The sequence below is a fragment of the Crinia signifera genome, chromosome 1 (genome assembly GCF_055691185.1).
Source record: "Crinia signifera chromosome 1, ASM5569118v1, whole genome shotgun sequence".
Taxonomy (NCBI): Eukaryota; Metazoa; Chordata; class Amphibia; order Anura; family Myobatrachidae; genus Crinia; species Crinia signifera.
This window is the reverse complement of record NC_139217.1, coordinates 275,783,726-275,809,047: the sequence shown is the minus strand read 5'-3', so window position 1 is coordinate 275,809,047 and position 25,322 is coordinate 275,783,726. Positions and strand designations below refer to the sequence as shown.

Genomic DNA, 25,322 nt, shown 5'->3' with positions numbered 1-25,322 from the left:
CAATATTGTTGTAGTGGATACCTCCCAACATGACCCTCTCCAGGAGGGACACAATGCTCTGTTTCTGGACCTCTCTCAATTTAGAATCGCCATAACCTGTTTTAAATAAATTAATTGCTCAGAAAGGTGTTTCAACACAGGTGATGGTAATCCTAAATTACGGTAAGCAGGAAGTCCAGGAACAGAGCATTGTGTCCCTCCTGGAGATGGCCATGTTGGGAGGAATGGTAGTGTGTACCCTGCTAAGTAGACCTTGAGGACCAAGGGAAACCCTGGACTACAGGGTGTTACAGAAGAGTTTGATGACATTTGGGGCCTGATTCAGATTTGTTAAGATAATTAGAGAACTGCGCATTTGCACAATCTACAGTGTGCATGCATAAGCCCTTGGTGCTAGTACAGGCTCCAAACACCTGCGCTCACAAGCCACTCACTGTTTGATTGACAGCGGGCAGCCATTCCCAGGGGTGCCGAGAGAGGGGGGGAGCAGGTACAATTTACCCGGGCCTGTCAGGGGGGCCCTGGTCTGGACACACAGGTTTTTTTTTATTTGGTGGCAAGTACCCCCAACATGACCCATTCCATTAGGTACAAAATGAGGTTGCGCTCCAGCACAGTCCAAAATTCAAAGAGGGGTGTCACATCAACTGCCAGTGAATCCAGGACAGTGATGCTTGGGGTGGCAGTATATGTGACCCCCACTTTTGAATATTGGACTGTGCTGCTGGCTCACATCTGTAATTGCCACTGGCAGGGAAGTCCAGGAACAGAGCATTTTGTACCTAATGAAATGGGCCATGTTGGAGGGTATGTGTAAATCCTTTGCAAAGAGCATGTAACCCCTGACAGAGCATGTTAACCCCTGGCAGAGCATGTAAATCAGGGCAGACAGGTTAATCCCTTGCACAGAATGTTAACCCCTGGCAGAGCATGTTAACCCCTGGTAGAGCATGTTAACTTCTTAATATGCAATGAGCATTACGGTGTGTGGTATAACGTGTTATGAGCATTATGGCATGTGGTATAATATGTAATGGGTGTGTGACATGTGTAATAGGCATTACAGTGTAAATTTTTTTACGTGTAGCCACCTTGGAAGCAGTGGCGTAACACCGGGTCCGCAGAGTGTGCGGGGATCTCCGTCCGTGGGGGCCCCGGGAAGTTGCTGTACCGGGGCCCAGGATTTCTCTTGGCGGCCCTGGCCATTCCCCAGAAGATGCAGGCGTTCCCCAGCTATTGGGAGGGAGGGACACTGACATCATCAATGGCCTCCTTCACCCCGTGGCCTTCACCACACTGAAGGAGTCCTGGCTCACTTAACTCTGCGACCAGAAGGAAAATCATTCAATGGTGATTAATATAAATGATATGAGTCGAGTAATGTTGCCAACAAGGAGTGTTAATGAGAGCAAGTACAAGGCAAACATGGGTCTAATTGTGAGACGCAGTGTAATTGTGCAGGTTGTTCCATGATTGCAATTAGGTCAAAGTTTGAGAACTTTTTCTTTCCCTTATCTGGTCTAAGTTGAAACTCACATTTTAATGGATTTTTGCATTTCAAAGATACAACCCTGAACTGCTACAGTATCTCATAAACTTTGAACTTTTACTACAGTGGTTAACATACTGTACTTTTATGTGTTTAACCATATGGCAGCCCATTTGAGCTTGTTTCTCAGTCAAATAAATTGTTAGACATTTTATTTTATAGCTTGCAAACACATTATGGACAAAAAAATTTAGATATCCAAGAGAGGATATCAAAAAAGTCTCCCGGGTGGGGCACAGCCTTCTAGAAAGAGTGGGTAACTGTTAATACAAACTTTATTTGATTAAAACATGACCCTAAAATTGGATCAGACGAGGACAGAAGACAAAGACAAACAAATAACACTTATAACGATATGCGAGAGAAAGTAGTGAAATATGATTTCCTCTTGATAGTTATGTCAATGGATTTGAGGGGGAGATAATCCCTCCAAATATCAGTAACTATATATAAGAATACTTTGTTAGGAAATCCTATTAGACAATACACCTCAAATACCAATGTATATATTCAATTTGTCTCAGTAAGCATCAAAAAAGGGATATTACGGTAATGTTCCCTGTGGTAATAATAGTGTCACAGCCCCGCTTCACCAGAATATGAATACTATAGCAGTATAGGCAGAGTTGGAGAATACCCGAGTTAGAATTTGCTAAAGGAGTCGCTGCTGCCTGTGCATGTGACAAATGCCAGTGAATGTACAGTTGAGCGGACCCCAAGAGCGTCACAGGTATCAGAATATAGATGAGGGAGTTTCTGCTGTTTCCAGGGGTGACCTGCCTGGCTCTGTTATACAAACGACAGCGCAGAGTCGGGTCCCGGGTCCCCTAGAAATGAGAGAACCCTGAGTAGGTATAGGTAGTAAGTATAGAGTACTCCTTCACTCTATCCCTGGTGTATGCTGCTGTCCTCTGTGTACAGAGCTGGCTGTAGTGAACAGAGGTTGAGCGATACCACCCGGGTGGTGAGGTGTCGAAAAAAGTGTAGTTTGCACATAGATGGGTTTTAATACGATTACCAAGGTCTCCTCCTGTTGTCAGGTGAGTGACATTGCAGGTGGATTGACACTCAGGATCTTATCGTTTGCCGCTGGAATGCAGTGCGAAAAGAGTAGAGCCAGAGCGAAGTTTTAAGAGAGGGTGGGGGTGGGACCCTAACTTGGACGTGATATTAGACAGTTTTCATACAGGCATAGTCTTATGGTCAGTTACATTTACTATAAGCAAATATTAGCTCTGCCGCACTGTAATGCTTAAAACTAAAAGATGATTTGGCTGTCAAGTATATTATTCCTTAATGACTGGAAATTGAAATCACAGTAAGAGAATACTTTAGGCAGGTGTATTGAGCTTAATGGTCATAGATGATCCGCTAATTGTATACAATGCACCGTTTTTTAGTTAACAGCGACAGTTTGGTTCCACGTTGGATACGTTAGTGCTACAGTAATTTCACTAATATAGGTAGACAGGTATATTGCAACTCACAATTCTGATTTAAGCTAAATGTTACTACTCTAAGGGGGGTATTCAATCTCATAAAAAAGCTCGAATTGTCGAGCACATTTTATTTCTCGTTTTGCTCGCCTGTAGTTTGATAGCTCGACAAAATGCGTGCTCGCGTATTCAAAGTATCAATCACGTGAAACCCCACCTGTCGACGTCACCGAAAAGTATCGAGTTGTTGGTCCCATGATCTCGCCTTCCCGCCTCGCCGAACCCTATATAAGTGCATGGTACTGGTGATCCCGTGCGTTTTCCGCTCATGAAGACAACTGGATATTTGCTGCGCACGTGTTTCCATGGCCTCCGATCTGCGTATTTGTAAGTATATGCTTTTCAGCTGCGCAACCTGCGGACTTTTATTTCTGGAATTTGTGCCCCTGATACCTGTGCTTTGTACTACAGTATAATTTCTTTAAAGAGTGTTTTTTTGCAATCATTTCGGTTTATAATGCTTTGTTGGATCAGGTGTATTTTATGGTTATTAATGGAGTAATATCTTTCAGTTAGTTCTTATGGTTTTGTAATCTACAGTAATTATTCTGATATTCTGTTGATGGTTTGTTCTATTTTTATTGCTGGTAGTGGTTTGTTTTCTCTGGGTAGATGTATCTTTTCTGTAGTGGTCATGATATTCTGTTCAGACTGTTTTTTTTATCAGTTCATGTGGCTTTAGGCAACGTTCTATATCTGATATTAGTTTTACATGTGAGCGTGCTGTGGGGTGGGTTACAATTTGTCTGTCTCGGTTTTACTTTGTGAAGTCCATGCGCTTGCAAACCAATCATCGATGGTTTGCAATTCGATGGCTGGTTTGCATGTCATGCTTTGCTAGCCTAGGGTCTGCTTATGTCTTGCTTTCCCCAGGTCTTGTACATGTGCCACACCCAGACTGTATGCCGATGGTGCCATGCAAACCAATCATCGATGGTTTGCAATTCGATGGCTGGTTTGAATGTCATGCTTTGCTAGCCTAGGGTCTGCTTATGTCTTGCTTTCCCCAGGTCTTGCACATGTGCCACACCCAGACTGTCTGCCGATGGTGCCATGCAAACCAATCATCGATGGTTTGCAATTCGATGGCTGGTTTGCATGTCATGCTTTGCTAGCCTGGGGTCTGCTTATGTCTTGCTTTCCCCAGGTCTTGCACATGTGCCACACCCAGACTGTCTGCCGATGGTGTCATGCAAACCAATCATCGATGGTTTGCAATTCGATGGCTGGTTTGCATGTCATGCTTTGCTAGCCTAGGGTCTGCTTATGTCTTGCTTTCCCCAGGTCTTGCACATGTGCCACACCCAGACTGTCTGCCGATGGTGCCATGCAAACCAATCATCGATGGTTTGCAATTCGATGGCTGGTTTGCATGTCATGCTTTGCTAGCCTGGGGTCTGCTTATGTCTTGCTTTCCCCAGGTCTTGCACATGTGCCACACCCAGACTGTCTGCCGATGGTGCCATGCAAACCAATCATCGATGGTTTGCAATTCGATGGCTGGTTTGCATGTCATGCTTTGCTAGCCTGGGGTCTGCTTATGTCTTGCTTTCCCCAGGTCTTGCACATGTGCCACACCCAGACTGTCTGCCGATGGTGCCATGCAAACCAATCATCGATGGTTTGCAATTCGATGGCTGGTTTGCATGTCATGCTTTGCTAGCCTAGGGTCTGCTTATGTCTTGCTTTCCCCAGGTCTTGCACATGTGCCACACCCAGACTGTCTGCCGATGGTGCCATGCAAACCAATCATCGATGGTTTGCAATTCGATGGCTGGTTTGCATGTCATGCTTTGCTAGCCTGGGGTCTGCTTATGTCTTGCTTTCCCCAGGTCTTGCACATGTGCCACACCCAGACTGTCTGCCGATGGTGCCATGCAAACCAATCATCGATGGTTTGCAATTCGATGGCTGGTTTGCATGTCATGCTTTGCTAGCCTAGGGTCTGCTTATGTCTTGCTTTCCCCAGGTCTTGCACATGTGCCACACCCAGACTGTCTGCCGATGGTGCCATGCAAACCAATCATCGATGGTTTGCAATTCGATGGCTGGTTTGCATGTCATGCTTTGCTAGCCTGGGGTCTGCTTATGTCTTGCTTTCCCCAGGTCTTGCACATGTGCCACACCCAGACTGTCTGCCGATGGTGCCATGCAAACCAATCATCGATGGTTTGCAATTCGATGGCTGGTTTGCATGTCATGCTTTGCTAGCCTGGGGTCTGCTTATGTCTTGCTTTCCCCAGGTCTTGCACATGTGCCACACCCAGACTGTCTGCCGATGGTGCCATGCAAACCAATCATCGATGGTTTGCAATTCGATGGCTGGTTTGCATGTCATGCTTTGCTAGCCTAGGGTCTGCTTATGTCTTGCTTTCCCCAGGTCTTGCACATGTGCCACACCCAGACTGTCTGCCGATGGTGCCATGCAAACCAATCATCGATGGTTTGCAATTCGATGGCTGGTTTGCATGTCATGCTTTGCTAGCCTGGGGTCTGCTTATGTCTTGCTTTCCCCAGGTCTTGCACATGTGCCACACCCAGACTGTCTGCCGATGGTGCCATGCAAACCAATCATCGATGGTTTGCAATTCGATGGCTGGTTTGCATGTCATGCTTTGCTAGCCTAGGGTCTGCTTATGTCTTGCTTTCCCCAGGTCTTGCACATGTGCCACACCCAGACTGTCTGCCGATGGTGCCATGCAAACCAATCATCGATGGTTTGCAATTCGATGGCTGGTTTGCATGTCATGCTTTGCTAGCCTGGGGTCTGCTTATGTCTTGCTTTCCCCAGGTCTTGCACATGTGCCACACCCAGACTGTCTGCCGATGGTGCCATGCAAACCAATCATCGATGGTTTGCAATTCGATGGCTGGTTTGCATGTCATGCTTTGCTAGCCTGGGGTCTGCTTATGTCTTGCTTTCCCCAGGTCTTGCACATGTGCCACACCCAGACTGTCTGCCGATGGTGCCATGCAAACCAATCATCGATGGTTTGCAATTCGATGGCTGGTTTGCATGTCATGCTTTGCTAGCCTAGGGTCTGCTTATGTCTTGCTTTCCCCAGGTCTTGCACATGTGCCACACCCAGACTGTCTGCCGATGGTGCCATGCAAACCAATCATCGATGGTTTGCAATTCGATGGCTGGTTTGCATGTCATGCTCCATGCATTGACATGTTTAATTACCTGTTACCTATAATATATTTTCAAATCTTATGTCATCTAGGTTTTGAAATATGTCAAATCATTACAAACTGGTAACTTCCAAAGATTGTGTTGAGTGCACAAGTGGTGAGGACATGGAGTTAACACAACCAGTTGAAGGCCAACATACAAAGAAGAAATTGAAAGCGGTATATTTGAATATGTCAATTTATTTATTTTTTGAATATTAGTTAACTTTATGCTAATTAGAACTATATCACATTTTTGTTTTTTTTTATTTTAGAAAATTGTGAAGATATCTTCATCTTCCGAAGAAATGGATATTGAGAAGCTTCTTCCAAACAGCTTGGTGGGAAACCGTTCACAAAAGAAGTCTAAAGTGAAAAAAAACGTAAGTTAACAGAACATATGATGTTAAAATTGAAATTATGCCCAAATATTCACTCAAATTTATATAATCAGGGACAATGTCAATTATTGGCTACTCAATAGTGTAGTATCGATGGTCTCGCACAATATTAAATTTATTATGTAACTGAAATATTGATTTATAACAGATGAATAGATACAGGATAGTACCCGCCAGTTACCGTGTAAAATGGCGTTCATTGGCATTGTCCAAAATAATTGACATATGTTTATTTTTACTTTATAAATTTTTATATTTTTTATGGATAATAAACTTTTCTTTCACAAGATTATGAAAAAATTGAAAAACAATATTATCATTAAAGATGTGCCTCATTAAAATTTTAGTACTCATGTACTTAGTCAACCGCATTGATGCCCTTGCAGTTCAAGTTTTTGGATCCCTATAGCACTGTTTTTAGCAGATGTTCCTTGTCCATGTCCGCCTTGACTCCAGTAACTATGGTTTTTCATTTAAAAGTTTCAATCTACTTATTCAAATATTTGATTACTGTTTTGCTGCACAGGTTATAATTCATATTAATATTAGATATTTCTGTCTGTCTATATATATATATATATATATATATATATGTGTGTGTGTGATAGTTACAATGTATTTTCTGTTTTTGATTTCTAAACAAAGGTTACTCAGAAAGCAACAGATTCTGAGGAAGAATCTCTTTCCAACACTGAAGCAGATGTATTTGGCGAGAAAATAGTGAGCTCCTTATTTTTTTGATTTGTTTTTAATATCCTTTGTTTTTTAAACAAAATAGTACTTTAAATAATCTAAACTTATATCTAATACAGGTCTCTGATAATGCGAAGAAAAAAACACCTACCGGATACCATTCATCTACTGATTCAGAACCAAGTGAGGATGATTGGTTAAACAGTCCAGAATATCGGCAGTGGATGAAAAGTGCATCTGCAAAGAAAAAGAAATTATTTTTAAAAGTAAATATATATTACCTGTCGAGAGTCAAAAAATTATATATTTGTGCACGATTTTTACATTTCTTTTATTTGCCCTTAGAATGCACTTCAAAACACCGAATCGCCTACGACAAACATAACGATGGCCGTTGGAAAAAAATCAAGAAAGCCTCCACCTCCAAATCCACCAGAGGATAATCTAGACCAACCAGATAGTGATGGAGAGATGGAAACAAATCTAAAACTTACTAAAGGAGTACGATATAGTGAGGCAGAAAATCTGGCTCTGGTTGAGGAAGTTGAACGATTCTATGACGTTTTGTATGGTCCACGCTCCACAATTACTGCGGGTAAAGCGAAAAGGAAAATATGGGCAGAAATTGCTGCAAGAGTTACATCTGTCGCAGGAAACCGTAGAGATGCGAGGAATTGCCTAAAAAGGTATAGCGATTGTCGCCGACAAACGAAGAAAAAAATGGCTGCACAACGTCGACATGATTTGGAAACTGGTGGTGGTCCAGAAGTAATACTAAAGTGGCAATCATGGGAAGAGGTAATAAAACGTCGAATGAATCCGATTATGGTGGAGGGTGTTGCCGGAATACTAGATGCCAGACGAATTACCAATAATCCTAACATCGATAAAGATTATACATTGGCCAAAAACAAACGGATGGAGAGGGAGAGAAACCTACTTCAAAGTAAAGGTATACATTTTTAATGTATTCTAATTGAATTATTTTTATTTGCATAAGAAGGACATAAATTTATTTCATGTCTATTAGTATCATTTGAATAGAATAGAAGTTACAGCATAGAATAGGGTTGGTTGAGCACTCCCCTATGGGAGAAGATCAACTGCGATTGCAATATACTTTTATTTGCAAACTTTGGTTTTTCAATGTTTTGTAATAAGCTAATATGTAAATTTCATTTAAATTATAGATATTGTACGTAAAAAGAAGAAAAATCTACAAAGTAGTGAGAATATAGTTCACCACAAGGATGATGTTCAGGGGCATAGCACCCCAAATAGTAAATATCCTGTCAATGAAAAATTTCCAACTCCCAGTTTATTTGATGAGAGTACAACCACGGATGCCACTTTTTTAGGTTTTGAGAGTACAAGGTCTGAAACAAATGTAGGAAAAGAGGACAATAATCCAAGAAGAAATATACCAGAAAGCATAAATAAAGAACCACTCAGTTTAATTGCCGAAGGTATATATATATATATATTTTTTTTTTCTTCTTTTTAAAGTAATTGTATTGTCGTTAACCTTGTGTTTAAATTTCAGCTTGTGAAAGATTACAGAAATTTCATGAATCTCAGGAAAACTCAAATGCCAAAACGCAAGACATTGTTTTTGAAATAAATTCCGATGAATTGCTTGAAGTAAATTCTCAAACAAGTGTTGAACGTAAGTATTCTGTTCTCACATTTATCTTTTACTAACGCTTTGGATTCGGTGTTTGCATCATGGCAAGATGAAACTTGAAAATGTTTGGTTAATTTTAGGTCCAAACTGCAATAACAATACCGTCAATACTACGGACAGATGTGATAAATCACCTGGCCATTGATCTTCATTACTTGACCGTTTGTTAATTCTGCTCTAATTACTAAAGTTATTCCTAAAAATTATATAATATCTAATAATTAATAAAAGTTAACCTTAAAATTATTCCTAAAATATTTTATTTTTCTTTCAGAAACAGAGAGAACGGAAACACACCACACGTCTTGTAAAGAGCAAAATTCTCAAAACCCGGAAATTCGTGAGATCCACAAGGTGTTAAATTCATTCAAAACAGGTCAAAAGCAATTTCGAGAATTAATCGATGTTCGCCTACAATCTATGGATGAAAGTTTACGTCACATTGGCAGTAATATTCATGCATTAAGTGAAAATGGAAATGTAGAAAACTATCTGCAACAAATTCATTCTGAACATCAAAGAAACACCGGAGCAATTCAGATAATGGCCCATGCACTAACGAAATTAGTTGATAACACATCCTGCATTTCAGAAGCAATGCAAGATATGAGGGAAAATCTTCGTCAATCAAATGCAACCAATGCACTAATGGCCTCTGCACTCAAGGTAATCGTTGACACACTGGGTCGAATGGCAACTGCCCCAAATTCATTTCTAAGTCCTCATCAACCATTGATTCACCGCCCTGGTTACACTGCACCTCCGCCTAGAATGTACACTCCCCTACAAAGACATCAAGCTTATAAAAAATTCTTTCCCACTTACCCAGGACATTCAACTCCAGGAAATGATTCAGACCCTACTAAAGATGAAAATGAGAATTCGAAAGAAAGTCCAGATAAAAACATACCAGGGGATGAGGATGATGATAACCTGTAAGTTTTGAAAAAGAAATGTCTAAAATTAGTAGATTTTAGTCACTCATATTAAATTCCCCCTACAGGAGATGCCCAATGGACCCGATACAATAATGTCTTCACCGGGTCATCTGCCAATCAGAGCTCATGTGCCAGCATCCATTCAGGAGCCGGACAGCGAGCTTTGATTTGTGGATGGCCCAGTCACACGTGATTGCTTCTTATGGGTAATTTGCACTGTGAGGGCATAGACGTTTGTGGCACTGTGGGCGGGAAAGCATGTTGGGGCACCGTGGGGGCATAGCAGTTTGTGGCACTGTGGGGTGAAAGCAGGTTGGGGCACTATGGGGGCATAGTAGTTTATTGCACTGTTGGTGAATAAAGTTTGCGGCACTGTGGGGGCATATCACTTTGTTGCACTGTGGGGGCATACCAGCTATCTTGCACCGTTGGGGCATACCCGGCACCGTGTGGTGCATACCTGGCACCGTTGGGAAAATATGTGTATCTTTCGCTATTGGGTGCATACGTATATATGGCACTCCACTAATGCAGGCATATTTGTATCAGACCCACCGAAGGAATCAAAATAGACTAGACCCTTTTTTTTGTGGCGCAAGTGCCTTCGGCGCAGGCATGCTGTTGGCTCTTTAGCAAGACTATCGATATTTTTCGGCTGTTTACCTCTGAACAGTTGGCCACCCCTGTCATACAGTATTTAAAATATTTGTGGAGTCATTTTTTAGAGGAGGTGGGTTGGGGAAGTTAACAGAGATTGATTAATATGGTCATTTTTTTCAACCAAAGGTATTTTTTGTGATGATTGATGCCAAATATGTGAACAATCGCTGTTTTCTGTAAAGATTATTGTTAATACATTCTAAGAAAATTAGATATATTTGTAATTATTTTGGAAATGAGTGTCAATGCTGTATATTATTTTACCTTAATAATATTATTCCTTTTTTCCCCAGGTAATTCAACATATCTTGAACAGACAACGATTGCTAAATGTGGAAGAAAGTTGATAAACATTTAAAAAAATGTTTGGTTTAGTTAGAGCAATGACAAATTATCGTTAATTCATTGCAGTCGTTAGAAAGTTATGTGATAAATATGGTAAAAACATGTTTTTTAAAAAATGTAGTTTTAAAAAAGGCTAGATAAAAAAAGAGAATAACTAGAAACAGGTGAGTATCACCTAGTTTACAAACGTGGGTCTGTCCTCACTATCAGCGCTCACAATAAATGATTCAACCACACCTTCCCTATGGATTTTGTGGCGATCATCTTCTCCGAAACATCGACAGCGAGAAGTAGATAGCCACAAAATCCTAAGGGAGTTGTGGTTGAATCATGTATTGTGAGTGCTGATAGTGAGGACAGACCCACGTTTGTAACCATTCTTCAAGTTCATTCACCACCATTGAGAAGGTGGTTAGTGATTGGACTTCACAACTAGTAAGCAACCGAACGTATTGTGAGTTAATTTTTTTTACAGTTTGGGCAGAACCTCAGAGTTTTGTTGGATTAATAATAGCAAATTCATGTTTTTTCTATATACAATAATAAAACTATACAGGTTTGTAATACCTTGGATTTTATTGCTAACATGCATAGCATGTTATGATTGTTACGTAATATGTTAATACAATGTAACCATTGTTAAAAGCAAAGTAAAATTAAAAAAAACCTGCATGTGATATTGATGACAAAGGTCCAATAAAGATTGTTTTTGCATTCAAAATTTATATTTATTTTAATGTACTAAGAATATTCATATAATGTTTAGGTTTATAACTATAAGATTTCATAGGGTTATATCATTGAACCCAACAAATCACATATTGAAAATTAGGTTAATTTTTTTTTTATCTCACAGTTTCAACGTTGGCCCTCCAGATGTTCACATGCTTCACAATAGTTTGAGCATTCTCTATAAGCAAAACTGTGGCAAAACATGACGCAATGTGTAGTTTTACAACATCTGGAGGACCAACGTTGGGCTTGCAAGTTAAACTATTGAAATTAATCTTTTGCCTTACCTGTTACTTCCCATTTACAATAGTTTTTTTTGGTATTAGAGTAGAAGGTAACCCTCTATCATGGGGGCAGTATCATCCTCCCATAGACTGTGTCAGTATCTGTCAGGCAGGCAGTCAGTCAGTCAGTCAGTCAATATTCTCTAAAATAATAAAAAATGGTTGTTATTTGTAGTAATAATCCAGCTACTCAACCACAAGATATCAGCCTATATTAATGGCCACGCATATGTATAGATTACTAAATTCAAAAATTCTTTAAAATTAATAAATATATATACAACATTAATATAATTGCCCTTGGAACCGGACATTTGACCATCTCTGTGAATGTGGAAATTCTAAAATACTAAAATATTTTGAGAAACACCTATAGTTAATAAACCATTTACAATATAGTTGTACCTGGCAATGATTATCCATATGAACATTTTTTTTTGAGTTTCCTTAATAGACTATCCCAAAAGCTGAGTAGATGTTAACATAGTCAACGGATTGAATTCATATTAGAAACGTCCACAATATCATAACATAATAAGATAAATCTTTTCAACTGGCAGATTAGCCATGTAATTCATTTTTTAACGGAACTGGAAAAACTTTTATAATGCTTCAGTTATATAACGTTGTTTTGACTCTGAAATAGCAAAAAAAAAATAATAATTACAACATACATACATACATACATACTTTGGAGAAAGTGAAAGAGGGAAGTTTTGAAAAATATAATTACATGAGAAGAAAGTCCTGATTAAATGGCTTCGTGATTCCACTCGTTCCTCCACACCCACTGGTAATGCAGAGAAAATGTCCCCATGCAGATTAATATCCGCATCGATATTCACCGGAAAATGGTTTGTAACACATATGTTGTGAAGTATACAGCAAGCATTTACTATATTACAAACTTTTTCCGGTGAATATAAGAGCGCACCACCGGAGATGTCTAAACATCTAAACCGGCTCTTAAGTGCACCGAACGTTCGCTCAATTATACGTCTCGATGCTATATGGGTGGCCTGGTATTTTTTCTCTGCATTGCCAATGGGATTAGGCAAAGGGGTCAACAACCAGGACTTGTTTGGATACCCGGCATCACCTGCAAATTTGAATAAAAAAAAATAGTAAAAGTATTTATTTATATTTTGAACATTTAAAAAAATGCTTGGTATATAAGGTGTATACATATCATTAGAAGTGTTGATGCTGATTATAGTGGTAACAATATGACCATCATAGGACATCTGTTTAACCTATATTCGATTTAAAACTACCAAAAACCTTCCCCCACCGGCCTCAATTAGAAAACCCAACAGAGAAATGCACCCCACAAAACAACCTAACCCTCCACAGCCCAAAAACTTGGCCGTCTCCCTGTAGCGGAGAATGACTGTGTTCCCTTCCGTGAAGTTAGGTGCGCATACATATTATGCTACATACGTGCTGTTTTCCTACATGATAATTGATAAGGTTTTCATGTACCAAACAAATCATTGGTGGGCAGTGGTGCCAGTAATATATACATTGCTGGCATGTGCCAGCAATGTATATATTGACTACAAATAAATATTTGGTGGCAGTGGTGCCAGTAATGCAAACATTGCTCGCTTGTGCAATCATTGTATATATTACCGGAAAATACAGAAATCATTGGTGTCAGTGGATGCTCCCTGTGTGGATCATGGTGTACAGAAGTGAAAACAGAGCATGGCGTCTGATGGGCGCAGGAAGGTGGGAGTGGGTGGGCAGAGCGAATGACGGGCTGTGGAACTGAGCGGTGCATAAGTGTGACATATGTGCCAGATCAGGGGTAGAAAGCAACGGAGGAACGGTATAGTCGCCACGGATTCTGATTCTGAATTGATCTATATAACAGGGACAAATTTAAAATAGTTATATTTTGTGGATCTATTTGCATTGTTCCTGAAGGTACCTACAAAGTGACAGGTTAACTAAAGTGGCGTTTAATGGATAATACTATAAACATCTGCAATGTAATTTAGAATTGAGAGAAATGTTAGTTGGTATATTCAAGTGACAAAATAGGAAATAGTTAAAAATAAATATAAACAATTGAATTATGCATGGGTAACTACATTGTCAAGTGAAAGTAACATACATACCTAACAGCCAGCCATCAGGAAATTTTCCTGTCTCAAAGTCCTGGAAAAGAGACGACTGAGCCAGGATAAATGAATCGTGGGTCGACCCAGGAAAACCCACCACAAGGTCCATTATTCTCATCTCACTGTCACAAACCATTTGCACATTCAGGGAATGGAAGTGTTTTCGGTTTCGAAAACATTCTTCCGATTCCCTGGGTGGTGTGATGTGTATATGTGTGCAGTCAATCGCGCCCATAACATTGGGGAACTGCCATTTTTGGAAAAATCCAAATTTAACCTCTCTCCATTCGCTGTCAGTGGCAGGGAAATTAATGTACTGGGTTGTTAATTTGCGGAACGCATTTAGGACCTGGGTAATACTCCGTGACAGAGTTGCCTGTGAAAAACCGCAGCTCTGAGACAAAGTGGGCTGGAATGTGCCCGACGCCAAAAAATGTAAAGTACCAAGCAATTTCTGCAGTCCAGAAATTGCATGGTTTGACCGTACCCGAGGCTCCAGGTCATGTTCCAATTGCGCATACAGCGAATAGATTGCCTGAGACGATAAGCGATAGTTTCCTATCACTTCTGCCTCAGAGAGAGTGTCCAGTTCACGCCTTGTACGATAAAGGCGTGGACGTGGAATTGTAACCCGCACCGACTCACCCAATGCAGCCAATCTCTGTACACGAATACTTTCTGCAGCATCCAGTATAGGCCTATGGCGACGCCGAACCAGCAACACCTCCACCAGGAAAGTAATAAAACAGTCAGAGAAAGGCTCCATCTTTGTAGTCAATGTATAAAAAAATATATATTTTTAAACAAACCGCAAAATTTGCCTATAAAAAACGATTCCAAATCAGCAGACTGCACAATGCTGTGTTCTCCCTAAAGTCTCAGAACAGGAGTGAGAGAGCAGAGGTAAACACAGAGCAGTGTGGGTAAAAGTAACAACTTGTAAGAAACTGTAAACAAGGATGATGGCAGATTTGGTGCTAGCATAGTTACAATGCACTGATTGGTTCTTCATAAAACTCCCAACAAATTTATTACTTCCAACATATAGAACTATTGTAAAGGTCAGTTTGTAGATAAGACGTCTGTGTGCCTATTGAATGTATGTATATATTTATATATATATATATATATATATATATATATATATATATTATATCCTTAGCTGTCACTCCAGCAGCAATTCTTTAAATACAAACCACACTGGTCACAAAAATAATGATGCAGGAAAGATAGCAGCCAAGAGAAGGTATACGCACGGGCACAACGAGCATCTCAGCAGCAAAATCAGAGGTTTTCAACAACTAAATGCACAGCAAAGCATCAATGAGACCCTGTACCACCGCACACACCTTGATCAATAAGCTGAAGAAGGGCTGTACGTGCAGCATATGTAAAACAGTGTATGTTATAGAAAGACCTCATTTACAGATAAATATAGTGATGTTTACTGAAATCACGCCTACAGAAACAGGCGAGCTTATCTTGATAATGTAATGAGTGTAACCCGTCGAGCAAGCAAAATTACCAGTCACATTGAATAGGGTACACGTGAAGTCGAGCAAAAATACCGAGAAATTTTTTCGTTAAGGCGGAACAAGGGTATCTCGACCGTCGAGCAAAACGATTTTTTTTTTTTTTTTAATAAACTCGACCAGCGAGCAAATTCCAACATAGAATAGGCGAGCAGCAGAAAAAACACATTTTAAAGCGAGCATCATGAAAATCTCGACAAAAACCACTCCTCGACAGACATTGAATACCCCCCTAATGCTGCTAAGGATAGCAGTTAGGTAAGACAATAGATGTATATACTGCTGCAATTATTGTTAAACACAATTATTTAAATGGTGCCACAAGGGCTGATACACTCACGGACAGGACCCCACGGTGGCCGTTTTGCAGGTAATGTAGAGGTCTTATGCACTGTATCCAGATGGAGTGAGAGCGCCTGTGACAGCAAGGATGCAGCTGCCGGTAAGGGAGAGTTGTCCTCTGTGTAGTGTAAATGCCGGAGTCCCAGTACTATGTGTCCGACGGGAGCCGGCACTGTCTGCTCAGGAGTGGTAAGATCTGTGTACCGGAGTTGCGCTGTCAAGCGCGCTGTGTGTCCGACGGGAGCCGGCACTGTCTGCTCAGGAGTGGTAAGGTCTGTGTGCCGGAGACGCGCTGTCAAGCGCTGGGTGTTTAAGCGGGAGTGGGCGCACGGTAGTCTGGATGTTAGGAACCGTGCCGTATGGGTCCTAGGACAAAAGTCTCTGTTTAGCGTCGTGGAAGCCGGCAGTGTGCTCAGCAGTGAGCCGCCGGTTAGGGGTGTCGATCATCAGCTACGTGTGCTGTCCAGGTCGGTCGACTTGCAGGGAAGCTAGATGACAAATGAATGAGGCGGTGATGGTCCCGCTCGTGCACAGCGGGAACCAGAAACCGAGACGTACGTTTCACCGTTTAGGCTTTCTCAATCAATCAACACATTATGGAGTCATTCAAAAATAACAAACCATCTATTACTGTGATACCTTCTTTTGTGTATTCACAGTAATGCCATTTTACATCAAAAACCCAAATCCGACCCAGTAGTTCCAAACCGGGTCGGATCCGGGATTTTCCCTGTTTACACTGCGATGCCGACTCTGAATATTCCTGGGCTGGTACCATCTACACTGCACACGGGTGCTCTCCAAGCACCGGGACTGTCGAGCGATGCGCCGGGACCGCCAATCGCCACGCTGGGGGCAAGCCCGGAACCAAGGTAAGTTGGTGGGCTGCCCCCAGCCTCCGTGCACCCCTAGCTCCTGCCCACAAGATGAGTGGATGCCACACACAGGTATCCATTCACCTCCTCCCTGGCTCTGCTGCTGTCTGCACAGTACAGCCAACAGCAGCGGAGGCTGTTTGCGCCCCCTGTCCAACCTCAATACTGACCGCAGGATGCTGCAGTTGGGAGTTTCGGCTCCCCCATTGGTGTAAACGGGCCCCGGGTTGGATGACCTAGCATACCGGTTTACACTGTCCCACCACCGAGTAGGATTTCCATGAAAATGGACCTGCGTTTTTTCAGCTACCCCATTCACACCACTGCCGGGTCAAAGAGGCAAAAATCCAGGCTTTTGCTGTCGTGTAAAAGTGGTATTAATAATCCTACAATTTTAAAAACAGGTTGGGTACGAAATGCCGGCAGTCACTCACAATTCCAACAGTGGCGTTCAGATGACCCTGGTAACTATTTTTCCCCTCCAACAGCCTAACCCCAGTATTTACCAGCCGGATTCCACTGATGTATACTGACTGCCAATATCCTGTAAAAACTACTAGAATATATATTTTAAAAAATGTGTTTTGTTATTCTGTAATCAAAAGAGGATAGATTTTTTTAAACAGGCTCTGTGATTTTTATTGCTCAGCAATTTAGCAGAGCCCTGTGATAAGATAGCCATCACCCAGACATGAAATGGCCTATGGCCTATGAAAGTTTGCAAACGGCTTGCAAAACCACACCGATCGGCGACTAGCTGCAAATCTGTATGGAACTCACTCAATATCAAATGATTTTCCCAGTCTGTGTGTAATACAAAACCTACTCTGCCTGTGCAATACAAACAGACTAATTGAGGCCGGAGCTCATGCCACTCACCCTCCCTGAAAACGCCTGGACTCCCATAAAATGGCCACCTGACACCCACAAATGGTGACTTCCTGCCAATCAACTTGAATGGCTTTCCATCAGAAAAGACCCAGCATTTTTTCGCTTGATGGTTTCTCGCATGTGCGCTAAGATCCTTAGGCATGCACAGTTGTTCGTTAATCAGGCATCCTATGAAATTGCAGGGCTGCGATCAGTTCTCTATAACTCCCTTGGTACTGATAGCTAAAACCATTTTAAGATGCTGTTAGACCAGTGGTTCCTAGTTTTTTTAAACATGGCATCCTAGAGTATCAGAATTGTTTTCATGGCGCAACTAGGGCAAAAGTAAATTGTGTTAATATGTCATCTTTAGGTTTAGTTATGTGGTGAGGGACAAGATTCACTTCTGTTTGTCCCCATAGTTTTCGTTTGGCAGCAACCAGCATTTTGTCTATTACATTGACCACAAATATTTTAAATTAGTCCTGGACCACCCACCTGAGGCACCCCTGCAAGTTACCCAGGGAGCCACAGCACACAGTTTGAGAACCACTGTGATAGACGCTGTAACCATAGAGGGAGCATTGCTGAGGTGCTGGGTGACTGACAGTCGGGATTCCGGTGGTCAGTAGCCCCGACATAAGAATCCCGACTGTTAAACACATGAGAGCCGGGATCCCACCTGACAGGGGCTATTCTCTCCTGTGAGGGAGAATAGAACCTGTGGCAAGTGTAGTGAGCCTGCATGCAGCTTCATTGCTCTTGCGCTCCTGTCTGAGTACCCGAGGTTGGGATTCCGACATCATCAGACTATGGGCCTTATTCTGATCGGTGCGGCCGGATCCGAATATGCGGCCAGGACCGTGCATGCGAAACCCCGCCTTCCGTACGGATCGCCAACTCCGTCCGTACGCGGTAAGAAGCTGGCCGAACGGACCGCACGTGTATTTTTCATGGAATACGCCTCCTCCATCTCAGGGAACCTCCCCCATCATTCGATGGTCGCAGACCATCGAATGCAGGACCGAATGGTCCACCAGCTCCCGCAAACTCAGACCACACGGACATTTTTCCGTGCAAAAGCAGGGATCTGGGCGGGCAGCTGACATCCGGCGATGTCATATGTCCGCCCCCTACACGTGCGTCACGGCCGCATTACCATGCGTACGCCCAGCGTTTGCATGGGAACGCCCATGAAACGCGGGGCGTATGCATATGGTAATGAGCCCAAATAGCCTTTCACGCCCCTCTCCACCCCCTGTTCGGAGTGTTCACATTTCATGCGGGATTTGGCCGTACGCCCCGCTCGCACATGCGCAGAGACGCCTCTGCACATGCGCAGACACAAAACATCGGCGGCACGAACGCACGCGGATATTACCGCACCAACCAGAATAAGGGCCTATGAGAGCGTCATACCACACCCCATTGCTAGAGAAAAATCTTCTTTTAATGGATGAATTGCATGAATTGAATTCCATGAATTTAATGGATGAATTGCATATGGAAATACATGACTTGTATATAGCAGATGTTGCAGGGCCAAATTAATCTCACTACATGGTACAATTTGGAAACCCTAAGCAGTGGGCCTCCCTTTTGATGGAATCACATGGACTCAAATTAATTGTTTTGAGAATGTTGTTATGATTATATTCAAAGTTATGCCATGATGTTACCTATATGAAATGATTCCTGTATATTGTATTTACAAAAAAAATATAGGCCAATCATCATATCTGCATGATGCTGACCAGCTGCCTAACTGGTCACACAGTCCCCATATACTGTACATAAATATTACAATAATATTTCCAGTTTGTACAGTATGTATTTTGAGAGATAGTGGGTCTGAAAGTGTAGGGGGTTTATGCAGAGCCGGCGCTACCCACTCAGAGCCTGCAAAGCAGGGAGGCACCAGGCTTGAGAGGCACTCTCCCTGCTCTGAACCTTGTTGTTAGTGCCAGCTACCGCTGTGCCTATCACAGGATAGAACAGGCAGCGGTGCATGCAGCTAGAGGAGCCTGTCACCAGCCCTTTAAAAGCAACAGACAGTGGGTCCTGGAAAGGGGGTGGAGCTACATAAGCAGATGGGTGGTGCTACACGGGAGAAGGTTTCATGTGTGTTACAGGGTCAGACAGCAAGGTATTGTTAGGTAGGTGCAGCTACAGTGATTGAGCGAATGTGTGTGGCCATTATGTATGTATAGAATCGGTGCTGCTACTGAAATGCATGTATGTGGCCCTGCTTCTGGGGGCATCAGGCATGTATGTAGCCTGTTAATGGGAGCATCATGCATGTATGTGGCCCTGATTCAGGTGGCATTATGCTTGTAAGCAATGCTGCTTCTGGCGCCAGAACTGGCGGAAGCCAGTAAGCGGGGTAGTGTGGCAGGGGGCGCCAAGCCAGAGAGACGTTCCCCTCTGTCAGCTATTCCCCTGCTGGATCCCCAGTTCTTGGCTATTTTATGTAATTTAAACTGCAGGTGGCCGAGGAGTGGCACCTCAGGGGTGCATAGTCTCTGTCCAGGTACAGAGACCCTGCGCCCTCCCAAAAATGGCCACCGCCTTGGAGGAGACAGATGCTACTGGTCCTCCTGCATCTTTAGCATCTGTCATGGCACCCATCACTACCCAGACAATGAGCAACAAGCATGTAATTCCTCCTGGGCAATGAGCATGTAATCCCCCCTGGGGAAGGACCATGAAATGTCCCTTGGGCAAGGACCATGCAATACCCCTAGGCAATGTGCATGAAACCCCTGGCTAGGAGCATGTAACCCACCATACCAACGAGCATAAAACCCCTGGCAAGCAGCATGTAACCCATGGCAATGAGCAAGAAACCCCTATCAACGAGAATGTAACTGCTGGCAACGAGCATAATCATTTTGTGGGAATAGGCATTCTGGTATGTGGCATAATATGTACTAAGCATTATGTTGTGCAGCATACTAATATGTAATAGGCATTACGGTGTGCGGCATAATATGTAATAGGCTTTAAGTGTTAGGCATAATATGTAATAGGCATTACGTTGTGTGTGGTATAATATGTAATAGGCATTATGGTGTGTGGCATAACATGTAATGGGCATTATGGTGTGTGACATAGGGCCTGCTTCTGGATCATTTGAAGCAAATTCTCTCTCTAATATACAAAACCATGTGCAATGCAGGTGGGACAGATGTGACATGTGCAGAGAATGTTAGTGGGTTAGAGTTGGGTGGGGTGTGTACTAAACTGATGTCTATATTGCAGTGTAAAAATAAAGCAACCTGTATTTACTCTGCGCAGAAACAAAATAACACCCAAATGTAACTCTCTCTGCACATGTTACACCTGCCCCACCGGCAGAGCTCATAGTTTTGCCCATTAGAGAGAGAATTTGCTTTTGCAAGTGAACCAGAATCAGGCCCATAATGTGTAATGTTCATTATGGTGTGTGGCATAATATGTAATGGCCATTACAGTGTGCAGCATAATGTGTAGTGGGCATTACATTGTGCGTAATCCTGTCGCAGTGTGTCCAAGCGGTGACACCTGACACAGTGGGATAAATTTAGTAAGCTAAATTCGTGCAAAAAAATCGTATTTGGATACGAAAATACAATTTTTGGGGGGGTTTTCGTATTTTTGGCATTTACTATGCCAAAAATACAAATTTTCGTATTGATGGGACATTCATATTTGTATTTACAAATACGAATGATTACACCATCGTTAGAATACGACAGAAATCACCATTCAAAAGAATGGTGGTTCCTGATTTACTAAGCGGCCGTATTGAAAATACGGCCGCTAATTGGCGTTAAACGGTCATGAATGGCCGACCAAATACGGCAGGAAAATACACTTCATTTTCCAGTCGTATTTGGCTTTAGCTTGCACGGATCAGTCAGATCCATGCAGGTCCCCCCCACAGTGGTAACCAGCATCAGGCTGAAAGAGCCGGGGCTGGTAATAAAAAAGCAGGGTACCCGGCAAATAGGGGTTCCCTGATTTTTTAAAACCAGCCCCAGGCTCCAGGTCCGGGGCTGGTTCCCAAAATAAGGGGGATAAAATAATAGGGGTCCCCCCGTATTTTAAGAACCAGCCCCAGGCCAAACCAGCCAGCAGGGTAATGTCACAGCCAGGGGACACTTATTATATAAGGTCCCGCGGCCAAAACATCACCCTACCCGCCGAGCCACTCTCACCCCCCCCCCCCCCCGCCAGCAGCTCGGCAACAACCCGCGGCATCTCCTCCATCCTGCAGCCACCCGTCAGCGGTCTCTCCCCGGTGCCAGCGAATACACACGAGCAGTTCAACTTCTCAGTCTGGCAGCACTGACGGTGCCGATGCGCATGCGCAGTACACAGCATGGAGGCGCAGCAGCAGCTGCAGGAGAAAGGGCTCCTCTTCTGGGAGTCCGTGAGATGTCTCACGAACATTCCAGGAGAGTCAGCAACTATGCTACTACTACTACAGGCATTATATACCCTTTTTTTCCATTGTGTGCCTTCGGCACAAGCTGTATTTGTAAAGTATGGAAGGGCGCAAATTTAAAGATTGCAAGAGAGCGTTAAACACCCTAGCATTGGCCTTACATTTTTGAAGTAAGAAACAGTTTTCCACATCATACAGTTTTTTGGAGTGTATTATGGGGCCCTTTTCTCAAACAATATTTGCAGCTATTTCCTCCCCAAAAATACACATTTATTTATTTAGGCGCTAGCCACAAATATTAAGTATGCCCTGAATGTGTGTAGGAGGAATTACTGCAGATATCTTCGATACCTGCTGTGGTCCCACCATTCCCACCATACTGTATATGGTATAGGTTTCTATGGGGGATGCGATGCTGCCAGCCTAACCAATATCTGGAATGTGAAATATTCCTATAATTGTCTCCTGCAATACCGCCACACTCAGATCATTTCTGCACATTGTAGCTTGCAGCTGTAGTTCTGCAGGGTTGCTCTGGGGATATGGTCATTGGGTCACCACAAAGTAGGTCGACATGCAGGTAGGCCGACATGACTTTAGGTCAACATCACTTTAGGTCGACATGCAGGAAGGTCGACATGACTTTAGGTTGACATGTGTTAGGTTGACAGGGTCATTAGGTCGACATGGGGAAGTTTGACAGTCAAAAGGTCGACATGGTTGTTTTTGTAGCCGACATGTGCCGACAGGCGGTGTTTCATGCCCTACCATCCACTAGGTTGTAACAGGTGAATAAAAAAATGAGCTTGAAGCATTGCGAGCGCAGCGAGCCATACAAGGGGACGCGGTGGTACGTTTCGTTGTCCATATCGACACAACATGTGCCGACAGCCAGTATTTCATTCCCTACCATCCACTAGGGCATGGGAGAATAAAATAATGTGCCAGGTGTATCAAGGCACTGCGCCCCCGAAGCATAGTGAGTGCTGCATTCTGTTGTTTATGTTGACTGTGTAGCGAGGCACTGAGCCCAAAGCAGAGCGAGGGGATACTGTGCACATATACAGTGTCCATAGGGACCCCTGTTGCATTCGACACCAAAAAAACGTATCGACATGGTGAGTGTCATTCTCATCTCCGCCGATCTCACGCTTCCCTCTAATGCTGCCCATACACTTGTGCAATCGGATTCAAAGTGACATCCAAGTGCGATGTCCATCGAACCCGATCGCATCTTGTGGTGCTAAAAGTGCCCCCTTACAGCACCCGATGTGGCATGCAATCTTGAGATGGCACATTGGGTGCTGGAAGAGCGGGCAGAGGGCGGCATTGTAATGTAGCAGAAGAAGTAGCGCTAGCAGGGGTAAGCGGTGGCGGCAGAAGTGTTTAAACAACAGGCCCCCTCTCCCCATCCCCACGCCGCTGAAAAAGCGTTCCCTCTGCTCCCCTCCAGCGGATTGCATTCGAGCATAGCAAGTGGTTAAAAACCACATGCGATTGCTCCTGCGGATTCAGTATTAAATCCCGGCGGTCGGGATCCCGGCGTTCAGAATCCCGACGCTGGAATCCCGATCGCCGAAATCCCAACAAGGGGGGGACGTGGATCCCCCCCCCCCCTTGCGGGCTCGCTGCGCTCGCCACGTATCGGGCCCGGTGCCTCGCTACGCTCGGCACACTAATTTAGTGTCGGGATTTCGGCGATCGGGATTCTGAACGCCAGGATCACGACCGCCGGGATTTACACTGCATCCCGCTCCTGCAATTTGATAAATATTATGTGTAGCCCATAAGACCGTGAGACCCGACTTTCGACTGGCATGCCTGCGCATCGCGTCGAATGGTACACATTTTGTGCATACAATCATTCGATTTATCGGCCAGATGTGGTCGAAATCGAATGATTGCATGCAATATCTCACAAGTGTATGGGCAGCATTACTCCTGTCACTGTCGCTTTAGACCCCATTGACTATCCTAAGGCGTCTAACTATTCGCCTTCGACCAAGAGTGGTCGATCCCTTAACTGTCAATCTAGACAGCGTCAATCACCTATCCTGTAACCAAAACACCAACAGTCTTTCTTTACAAAGTTTAATTGGCATGGCCAGTGGTATAACTACCTAGGGTGCAGGGGATGCAGCTGCTAAGGGGCCCAAGCAACTCCCCCTGCAACGGCTGAAGGTCGACATGGGCTTAGGTCGACAGGGTAATTAGGTCGACATGTGCAAGGTTGACAGTCAAAAGTTGGACTCGCTTCAGGCAAGGTGCCTCGGTATGCTCGGCACACTATTTTATTCTCACTCCATGCCGTACTGGATGGTGGCATGTCGGCAAAAAAAAAAAAAGTGAAAAACCCATGTTGACCTTGCACATGTCGATCTAATCTAATGCTTTTGTCAGCCTAATGTCTGTGTTGACCTAAGCCGATGTCGACCATATGAGGTGTCAACCTAAGCCCATGTTTATTTTCAATGGTCGACCCAATGCATGTCAACCTTCTTTGCGTCGACCTAACAATCAAATACCCTTTGACAAAAAGAATCAGTCCTTTGGTTTACATACACGTTTATGTGCTGGCAATAACAAAATAAATAAACCACACATTGAAGTGTTAATGTTTTCATGCAAAAACAGCTATAAAAAGATGACATTGTGCAATAGTTGCTTTTTCATTGTTGACATTGTGAACAGACTTTAAATGATATACCAGAGCAACAGCTCCTGTCTCCCGTAACAAAAACTCTGAACAGGCTATTTCCAACACTTGTGTGTTTTAAAGTGTGAATACGTGTGTGTGTCATGTGTGTATGTGTGATATGGCTGCTCCTGCTTATCAGTGGAACATGGGAGCATTAGGAGCTCCTGCTCGCTGAGAGTGGGAGGGCCCGTGGGTGGGCTGGGGAGCCGTGCACTGTGATAAGCAGCTGGCTTTCTGTGTGTAGTATGTGTGAGGCCGTCATCTTGTCTCACTTCCTGTATTATGTATGGGAGGCGTGTGCGTGGCCATAGGGTGGAGCTCCCTGACTGGTGCAGTGTGTGTGCGAGTACTTGTCGAGGAGGTCTGATCCCTGAGCTGCACTGTGAGTGTGTATATCAGCGGCAGCCTGTGTACAGCCCGACTGGTGCAGTAGCTGGCTGCCTCTCCTGGCCGGATGAGGATAAGGGACTAGGCTGATTCTGCTCCCTGTTGTG

General features: G+C 43.4%; 2 protein-coding genes across 4 annotated transcripts in view; both read left to right on the top strand.

Moving 5' to 3' along the window:
• ACO1 (aconitase 1) overlaps positions 1-25,322 on the top strand; it is an 82,292-nt gene that overhangs the window by 1,879 nt on the left and 55,091 nt on the right. Inside the window, exon 1 of one of the 3 annotated variants that reach the window (XM_083184248.1) lies at positions 25,153-25,319. The exons of the other annotated variants lie outside the window; for them this stretch is intronic. The gene's annotated coding sequence lies outside the window, so the exon portion shown is untranslated. Of the gene's footprint in view, positions 1-25,152; positions 25,320-25,322 lie in introns of those variants that run through there. 3 annotated transcript variants of the gene reach the window in all.
• Positions 6,280-11,148, top strand: LOC146075221 (uncharacterized). The gene is made up of 10 exons (XM_083184210.1): positions 6,280-6,399; positions 6,495-6,602; positions 7,266-7,340; positions 7,433-7,579; positions 7,659-8,265; positions 8,504-8,779; positions 8,857-8,979; positions 9,272-9,663; positions 9,827-9,932; positions 10,889-11,148. The coding sequence occupies exons 1-10, from the start codon at positions 6,283-6,285 to the stop codon at positions 10,951-10,953; spliced, it is 2,016 nt and encodes a 671-aa protein (XP_083040336.1). The 5' UTR covers positions 6,280-6,282; the 3' UTR covers positions 10,954-11,148.